The sequence below is a fragment of the Amphichorda felina genome (assembly GCF_050947745.1).
Source record: "Amphichorda felina strain 45539 chromosome Unknown scaffold_1, whole genome shotgun sequence".
Lineage (NCBI taxonomy): Eukaryota > Fungi > Ascomycota > Sordariomycetes > Hypocreales > Bionectriaceae > Amphichorda > Amphichorda felina.
In genome coordinates, this window is record NW_028145049.1 from 306143 (window position 1) to 316256 (window position 10114).

At 42.2% G+C, this 10114-nt stretch overlaps 2 protein-coding genes across 2 annotated transcripts; one reads left to right on the forward strand and one right to left on the reverse strand.

Moving 5' to 3' along the window:
* Positions 1-7459: 7459 nt before the first annotated feature.
* ACO1O0_000101 (uncharacterized protein) lies at positions 7460-7882 on the forward strand (the record flags this gene model as incomplete). The annotated part of the gene is made up of 1 exon (XM_083189605.1): positions 7460-7882. The coding sequence occupies one exon, from the start codon at positions 7460-7462 to the stop codon at positions 7880-7882; it is 423 nt and encodes a 140-aa protein (XP_083053464.1).
* Positions 7883-8238: 356 nt separating this feature from the next.
* Positions 8239-9994, reverse strand: ACO1O0_000102 (cytochrome P450; the record flags this gene model as incomplete). The annotated part of the gene is made up of 3 exons (XM_083189606.1): positions 8239-9172; positions 9245-9670; positions 9786-9994. The coding sequence occupies 3 exons, from the start codon at positions 9992-9994 to the stop codon at positions 8239-8241; spliced, it is 1569 nt and encodes a 522-aa protein (XP_083053465.1).
* Between the last annotated feature and the right edge of the window lie 120 nt (positions 9995-10114).

The window sequence follows — 10114 nt, forward strand, 5'->3', positions numbered from 1 at the left end:
AAGTGGCTCGACGTCTACCAGCACCTCGATGGATCCGGTGTACAGGTTTCAGGTGGTCGCAACGGCAATGTAGGCGTGGGCGGATTACTCGTCGGCGGGGGGATATCACACTTTACCACCAGAGTCGGTTGGGCGTGTGATGGTGTCGTCAACTACGAGATTGTTCTTTCCAATGGATCACTTGTAAACGCGAACAAGGACCACAACTCGGACCTCTTTCTCGCTCTCAAAGGCGGAGGCAACAATTTTGGAGTTATTACCCGCTATGACCTTGCAACGTTTCCTCAGGGCAATATTTCCACGACAACCATCTCCTACGATATTGCCCAGAGAGCAACAGTCTTTCAAGCGTTCACTGACCTACTCAGTTCATCTCGCTATGACCCTCTCGCGTCCTTGGTCACGATCCTCCTATACAGCTCAACATCAAAGGCGTGGACGCTGAAATGCTCCGCGGTTTATACTGAACCAGTAGCTGAACCTGTCATTTTCGACAAGCTTTCCTCCATTCCTCACAACTCTCTGTCAAACAGTATCACATCTGTCGCAACATTTGCTAATGAGACTGAAACGCCGCCGCGGTATGTGCCACCATCCAACCCAAGATAGCCTAAGCTCATCATCTCATCATGGCAGAAATTGGCTTTTCGCCACAGCAACGTTCAAACCCTCTGCGGAGAACATGCAGAACATGTTCACTGCGCTGAATAACACCCTCTTCTCCTTCAATCCAGAAGGCGGCGTAACCTGGAGCATTGCTTTCGAGCCCTTGGTTGCAGCCATGTTACCTGGAGTCCATGCGCATAAGACGAATGTGCTCGGGTTGGAGTCAGCTCAGGATGGCTTCAGTAAGTGGGCGTGGAAATCGATATTACGTTCCCTGTGGAAACAACACTAATACCATCTTAGTTGTGCTCATTTCTGCCTTCTGGGCGAATGCTTCGGCCGAATCAGATGTTGAAGCAACTGCACAATCCGTCTTGCTTCGGTGGGAATCTATGGCCCGAAAAAAAGGATTGCTACAAGACTTCCAATATTTCAATTATGCTGCGCCGTCCCAAAACCCAGTTCAGTCCTACGGTTTAGACAACCTGGAGTTCCTCAAACACGTCAGCAAGAAATACGATCATGCGCAAATCTTGCAGAAAAGGGTTGGAGGCTTCAAGCTCTGAACCAATATGACGGCGCGTCAATTTAATTCGACTGACCCCGTTCGACTCTACGCCGAACGAACTAGAGAGCCTTATACTCGGCGTCGTATATAAAGCAATAAATTCATCTGCCTCTGAGCGCATCTTGTGCTTCTTCCCCGGGAACACAAGCCAAAAGGCGTCAGCCACGATCTCGCAAACGAGTCCACCATTGTAGCAAAGCATAGCACTTACCAATCTCATACTCGGTGGTCGAACTTTTGACATACGCCCTCACCCTCCTCCCTTCTGGCTGCGTTTCAAAGACTCTCCCCATCTGTCGCTGGCCCAGCGCCAGCGGCGTCTCGCACTCATCCATGTACGCCCGCACCAGGTCCAATTCCCAGCTCTCCCCATCGACATCCGTAAAGCACCCACTGTGGTCGACATTGACGTCGACTTTGCCGGGCTGATTCGACTCTGTGCTCGTATACTCCACCAAAGCTACGATTACAGGCTCGGCCCGCTGTTAGAACCGGGCCCTTGATTGTCCATACTCGGGTGTGTTCGGGTACCACGCCCGGTCGTAGCGGCCTATAAACTGCACATCTTTATCCGTGTGCTTGTTGTCGTTGCCAAGAGCCCAGTATCCATCATCAATTACGCGAACTCTTCCGAAAATCTCTATTAGATCGACCGTCTCATGGCACATAATCCATCAAACAGGAGTTGACGGGTCGCCATGAAATCCTGAATTGATCCTCGAATAGTATCGCCGCACCTTCTAAGATCCAACGCGTGCGGCAGACTAATAACATGAAGTATTCACAGACATTTGAACCGTCCCCCTAACTTAGAAAAATCCCTCGGCACCCTCTCTGCGTTTGGTGTTAGAGTCGGCTGGCCCAAGCCGTAGTTAATAGTCAGTATTTGACCCCAGCGCAAAACCCCCGTTTTACACACTAAGTCGAGAAAGCAGTCTAAGATACAGAAGGGCACTAGAGGCTAGACCAAGGAAGAGATAATGGCCTACCTAGATTGGAGTAGGGCAGATGATGATCGGATTGAGGCACAAGTGGCGGCAGAGACGGAAGGGAGTATGTGGTCTAGCAAAAGAGGTACGTGCGAGATCTAGGAAGCGGCCGCGAGGGATATTGAAGAGCAAGAAGCTTTCTATTCAGGCAGGTAGATGAGTGGTAATTTATCGGTGTTCAGGATCAGAACATTCTAACACGAAGGTGCGTGGCGGTGATGTGTGCTTCGTCATTAAAGGCCCATGAGTTTAGCACACGGGGTGCGTGAGCCTAGACGGCACTAGAAAGAAGACTAATTACATACTACGGAGTATATAGTAGTTAGTATTGATCCGCCATTAGCCGGTCTTCATCATCACTGAGTTCACCCCCTTTCCACCCAATCACACCAATCACACCACACCTACTCGTATGCACCCATCGACTTAACACCTCCTGTTAAATATGCCTGCATGAGTGACTGGCAGTGTAGTAGCGAACTTCCCATGGTGGTCATGCGGAATATTTAGGGTAGCTATCGCAGTCCCAAAGCAGTTTCTAAATAGAGCTCATAACCGTGAGGCGATTCTTCAATTTAATTCTACAGATGGCAGACCAGACTAGCACCGAATTGTGTCTGTATTTGGCCCAATATGACCATTATTCGTCCACAACCGGCCTAAAGAGAGGCGCCTCCTCCACAAACCCCATGTAGCGTTGTCACTAACATTCCTAAATGGGAGACATGTCATAGGTTTCGCGAGGGCGACATCAGCGTCATCAAGGGACTCAAACATATCTATGCCCGCCGAGGACCGACCCATTACGCTACTGAGCTTGGAAACGCGATCGCGGTCAAGTTGGGTATCGAAGGAAAGGAGTGCTTCCTGTATCTCAACCCGGAAATGTGGCCGTATACCGATCGCCATGTTTCCGATCCTCATTGGGAGGACTCCCGGTTCGATTCGTCTCTCCTAGAACATCGACGTGCCGATGTCGCTGGACACCGGCTGTACACCGTCTTCTTCCCGCCGAAGAAGACGCCGAGAATAATTCTCTCCTGGGTCAATCCTGGCATAGGACTGTCTATCTGTGGTTCTGAGCAGCTGCTCCGGGGGATAGGCACCATGAAGGAGGTTGAGTTCAACCCCCAGCGATGTCTTTGTATATCCGGCAGGTATGTCAGCCATCTAGCACAGCTTCAGGCACACATTAGGGTACCGGTCTAGCTCCATTGTGGTGCTGGGCGTGGTCTTCCATAACACCTACCACAACTTTCCAGACGAGGCGTCTCGCTGCTGGGTTGGCAGATTTTGAGAAGTACCTTGACGAGCAAGCGGCGCTAAGTAAGACTGTGAGCTACGTCTTTATTGAGGTGCCTGGGAACCCGACTTGTGACACGGTGGAAATCAAGCGACTGGAGCGGCTTTCCGAGAAGTATGGATTTGTCCTCGCTGCGGATGATACTCTATCCGGTTTTGGCAACATCAATGTGTTGCCGTGGTGCGATAACTACTACTTATATTGAGAGATGGATAATAGACCTATCCGTTAATCTATCTATCCTAGTCTCCTATTATACTCCGTTAGCGAAGCATAGCTAGTACTATAGCGGTTACTATTACCTCTCGAACGATAGATATACGCCGCGTAGATAAGAGTAAATACTTTATAGGGAGTCTCTAATAAGTATATATAATATATAAAGAAAGAAAGACGAATCCTCGGGGATACCTAATCCCGGGGGATCCCTCCCCCTTATACCTTATTACTAAGGCTTATAATTACAGGTCCTTATAACTTTAACCCTCTAATTATATAACTTTATCTTATACTTATATTCTTCTACTTCCCTATCTAATACCTATTATACGTTAATTATAGGATTTCCTATCTTATAATATTATATATATAGTTTCTAGTACCTTCTAACTTCTTAGGGTAGGTATTCTATCCGATTAATTAGTATCTAATCTAGTAGCTAAACCTCTTATAATTAAACTTAAGAAGGCGCTCTTACGCCTATAAGAGGTCTTTTATACCTAAAAGAGACCTTTATCTTTTATCTAATCCTATATAAAAATATTAATATTTTAATATTTTCTAAAATCTTTATCCTTAGCTTTAGATTAGTTAATTTATCCCTTTATCTTTATATTAACTTACTCTTCCTATTACTTTAGCGTTATATATAAGCTCCGCTTATAGGGGATCTCTTACCTATAACCTCTACTCTATCCTTATCGCTTCGGTATATATACTATTCGTATCCTATACTTTAGGCCTTTAGCGGTAATTATTTTATTATTATTCTTAATCCTCCTTATTAATATATCTTAATAAAAAATAAATTATCTATATATATAGTTATAATAAAATAATTTATAAAATAATTTATAAAATAATTTACATATTATAAAATATTATTCTATAAAATATTCTTATATATCTATTTATCCTAATAATTCTTATTATTAAAACTATTCTACTTAATAAATAAATAAATATTTTATTATTAAATATTCTACTTAAAAACTATTACGATAATATCTATTCTATTAGCTATATATTATCGATATATAAGGCTTACCTCTTTCCCTCTTTAGAAGTTAGTAATATTATTAGTAAATATAAAGCCCTCCCTCTACTTATAGTCTATTAAATATCCTAAAATAAAAACTATTCCTTTTTAAAAAAATATTATATTAAAAAAACTTTTATTATTCTTATTTATTATTACCTATTATAAATAAACTAGTCTATATTATACCTATTCTTTAAATTATCTCTCTATAGGTATAGCTATCTCTATTCTAGCTAGGCGTCTAAGTAATCCTACGTCTAAATACTTACCCGCTTTTAATATATAATAATAATAACTAATCTATGATTTATAACTATATATAAACTCTTCCTATCGGTTAGAGAATAGCTAACCTAACTCCGGTATTCCTCTTTATATTATACGCGATATATATTCTTCCTTAAGCCTATTACTAGGGTATACTAAGGAGAAGATAATTCCTTTCTATAGTAAATACTCTTATATCTTAGGATACGTTAATACTAATATTACCCTAGGCTTCCTAAGCCGATCTATAATTACCGAAATATACCGAGTAATAAAATCCTTACGCCTATAGCCGCCTTATATCATTAAAAACTTACCCGAGTTAAGATCTACGATATATCTACTAATAAGACTACTATTAGCCCTAGCTAAGGTAGACTTACCTATAGTAGCGAACCCTAATACTATTATAGCTACCTACTATTCTACGTATTACGTTAAATAAGAAATAAAGTTAATACTATATTTAGGCTCCGTTCTACTATTACTTATATTAAGAGATAAATAATAGACCTATCTATTAATCTATCTATCCTAGTCTCCTATTATACTCTATTAGCGAAGTATAGCTAGTATTATAGCGGTTACTATTACCTCTCGAACGATAGATATACGCCGCGTAGATAAAAGTAAATACTCTATAAAGAGTCTCTAACGAGTATATATAATATATAAAGAAAGAAAGATAAATCCTCGGGGATACTTAATCCTAAGGGATCCCTCCCCCTTATACCCTATTACTAAGGCTTATAATTATAGGTCTTTATAACTCTAACCCTCTAATTATATAATTTTATCTTATACCTATATTCTTTTACTTCCTTATCTAATACCTATTATATATTAATTATAGGATTTCCTATCCTATAATATTATATATATAGTTTCTAATACCTTCTAATTTCTTAAGGTAAGTATTTTATCCGATTAATTAGTATCTAATCTAGTAGCTAGACCTCTTATAATTAAACTTAAGAAGGTACTCCTATACCTATAAGAGGTCTTTTATACCTAAAAGAGACCCTTATCTTTTATCTAATCTTATATAAAAATATTAATATTTTAATACTTTCTAAAATCTTTATCCTTAGCTTTAGATTAGTTAACTTATCCCTTTATCTTTATATTAACTCGCTCCTTTTATCGCTTTAGCGTTATATATAAGCTCCGTTTATAGGGGATCTCTTACCTATAACCTCTACTCTATCCCTATCGCTTTAATATATATATTATTCGTATCTTATACTTTAGGCCTTTAGCGGTAATTATTCTAGGCTATATCCCTTAAAGCTATTATTACTTTATCCTTATTATTTATCTTATATCCCTCCTAGTATTAACTTTATTATTAAAATAATTTATTATCTTATAATAATTCCTATTATAAGATTTTACTATAGTTATCCTATAATACTTTATCCTATAATACTTTATTATCTTATAATATTATACTTAAAAAACTTTTATTATTCTTATTTATCTAAACTATTCTTTTTTTAAAAAAATATTATACTAAAAAAACTTTTATTATTCTTATTTATATTACTATTTATATCCTATACGTTATCTATATAAAGCTATACTATTTCCTATTCGGGAATCTTACGATATCTATATAACGTTACTCCTAGAAAACTTTATACTATACTTTATTATACTCCCTTACTAGTAATCCTATAAGTATACGATAACCGTCTCTGATATTCTACTAAGCTCCTATCTATCGCTAACCTAAGTTCCTATAAAATACGGCTTACTTCCGCTACTATTATATTATTAGTTCCTATCCCTAATATCTATTTCGGTGCTATAAAGTAATACTAATAGGGAAGCCTCTCTATCTCCGATATTATAGCGGGAAACTCTTCTACTATAGAACCTATAATAATACTATATATCGGCTATAATATAGAATTACCGCGCGAAGCTATACTATTCTTAATACGAATATGATTATTATAATCCTTATATAGTTAGCTTCTAGCGTCTAAGTAATCCTACGTCTAAATACTCGTAGTATATTAACCTTACCCTATTTTCCTAACTTATATTATTAATAGCTATCTCTAAACGGCCGAATCGCTAGGCTAAAGCTATAATCTAACCCTCTATACGCTCTATTCCTAAAAGAAGTCTCTAACCCTAATTAACCCTAGGTAGATATAGAATTAATAATATATTACGACCTAGAATCGCTAATATAGAGGATATTTCGTTAAAATTAGGTACCCTTCTAGTAATCGCTATAATACACCGTGGCTAAATCATAAGCTTTATAGCGACCTCCCGAATAAATATTATTCCTTCTATTCACGTGATCTATGGTTACCTAAGCAACTAATATCTCCGTTAGCGAAGCACGGCTAGTGCTATAGCGGTTACTATTACCTCTCGAACGATAGATACGCGCCGCGTAGATAAGAGTGAATACTCTGTAGGGAGTCTCTGACGAGTGCACGCAGTATATGAAGAAAGAAAGACGAGTCCTCGGGGACGCCCAGTCCCGGGGGATCCCTCCCCCCAATGTCATGGGAGGATCAATTGTGCTTAACCCCAAAGGGCAACACTACACGCAGCTCAAGTCTCCCATCGCCGAGAGGCATCGCAACGAGTACTTTGCCGTCGACGCCGAGGTTCTACTCTCTAACTCGCAGGACTTCTTCTCGCGAACCGTGGTGCTGAACCACAATGCCAACGTCGCCGTGACGTTCCTACAGTCCAAGATTGACTCGGACCCAGACTGCGTCCTAACCAAGGTCCGGTATCCAGGTATCATGCCAAGCAAGCACCTCTACGACGATTTGATGCGCGGGCCAACGGAGGAAATCCCACAGAGGTTATATCGTCCAAAAGCTTCAAAGAGCATCTACTCCATCAAGCTATACTAGGTCTTATCTAGATAAATTTGCGACCAAATTACCTCATCTTCTTTATATTATACTTTTACTATTGCTTTTTTAATTGACTTGAACGAACATTTAATCTTAATGACATCGCCAAACTAGAAAGTACTCGGCCGGCACTGATGATAGCCCAAGAACTTCTATTTTTCTTGCAGCACCAAAATTGATAGTGTTGTCCTGGACTTTTGCTATTATTTAGTCCTTACAGTATTACATGACATCTCATTATCATGGCGATTGCACCAGTGGCTCTAAAAATATCATAATGTATGGCATCCCAGTATCTAACTCGTTGCTTACGCCAGCATGGAATATATACATAGGGTAACCCCCAACGTCCCTCACTCCGTCACTGTGCCAGAGATAAACTTCCACTGCGCTGTCTCCCATCCGCTTCTCCTTGTCAGGCGGGTACCGCAAACTGCAGCCTCGTCTTCTGGCTTGCGCACTGAAGTCGCCTGGGGACACGATGCCATGGGCGGCGGCTTGTAGGTATCCCAGTTCCCGTCCAGGGGTTCCACATTATAACCCAAGAGCAGCGCGGCCATGAAGCCGTAGATCTCGGCCGTAGCAAAGTTTCTCCCAGGACACATATGAGCTCCTCCCCCGAATGGGGTCCACGCAGCACGTCTTATTTTGGCTTGTTCGCTCGTCAGTCCCTTATCCAGGAACCTGTCAGCCCGGAATGTCGCTGCATCTTCTCCCCATATGTCCTCCGAGCCATGCGTGACTCCCGCGGGCATCTTCAAGGCAGCGCCTTTCTTGAGCAGATACGAGCGGCCCTGTCCGTCCGTGATGGTCGTGTCTTCAAGGGCAAGTCGGTTACAGGTGAATCCATTGCAAATGCGGCTGGCCTCTTTGTAGGCGCTGATCAACAGAGGGCACCTTTCGAGGATGTCGTCTATATTGATGGTCGCCACTTGGCCCGGACCACGCTTTGCAATGGGCTCAACTTCAGCGCGCATCTGGAGGACCAGATCGGGCCGCGTGAAGACATGGATGAAGAACCAGAACAAGGTCGGGATGGAATTTGATGTTGGCACGTGAATGAGCCCAACCTCAATGTCACCGAGATCCTGCCCTTCGACGCCGTATCCTCGAAGAATGCCGACCCGATTTCTGATATAGGCCGAGACCTTTTCATCGTCCTGCTTCATAGTCTTGCACCACTTTCCTAAAGCTAGCTGTAGCCTCCGTCTTGCCTCTTTTGTACGCTGTAGTGTTTTGGAATTCAAGATATGGAAGAAGAGGTAAGGCAGACCCGTTTCGAACGTCCTATGATGAACCGTCATTAGCAATGTACTACCATTCACGATCGGAGATGGGCATGGTGTGACATGGTCTTACCAGACATCCTCTACAAGGTCATCGCCCCTAATGGGGTTTTCAGGGCCGAACAAACCCTCACATGTAGCGACGGTCATGAGATTGCGCAGCCAGAGGTAGGTATTGGGAACTTCCATGCCATCTCCTTCGATGCTACCAATGTGCTTTGAAACGTGCTTGAGCGAGGTGACATTCAACTGGTGAATATGCTGGGCCGTAGTCCCATCATAGAGACTCTTGAAGTACTCGGGCAAGACATTCGTCTGCATGAGCACTTGGTGATACTCATCAGAGAAGCCCGCAATCTTCTGGGCGCCGCTTACAGCAAAAGGGGTAAAGGAGAGATTCTTGTTGCAATACGCCGATTGGACGAGGATGGGATCCGATATCGCATAGAGCTTAGTCCTCAAAATGGGGATAGTTGCGATAGGCAGGTGATGTTTCTTGCTAAAAAAAAAAAAGGCGTGTGTGTTAGCGACCGTGGCATTGCGTCTGGTGTTCCCAAGCAGTGTGCTCTTATCACACTGGAAAAGGGAGATGGATGTATTGATGTGGGACCCACTCGAGACGTTTGAAGAATGCCTCCTGATCCTTGAGTAAACTGTAGAAATGACCAAACATGGGGATATTGGACCTGAGGACCGGAGGCTCAAGGCCGTCGACGCTGGACTCGAGTGCCCGCCCGACGAAGAAGAGCAGGCCGCATACCCCCAGGCTGAGAGAAACGGGGTTGGATAGCAGCAGGGCCACTATTCCCTCTGTCAATGCCATGTTATTATTCTGCAAGAGTCTTATTGGGGCGTGGTTGGGTGGTCAAGGGCCAGCTGGAGTGCGTAACCCCAATCATTCAGAATGGGTGAAAGTTTTATGTTGTGCCTTGCCCGGGGAAGA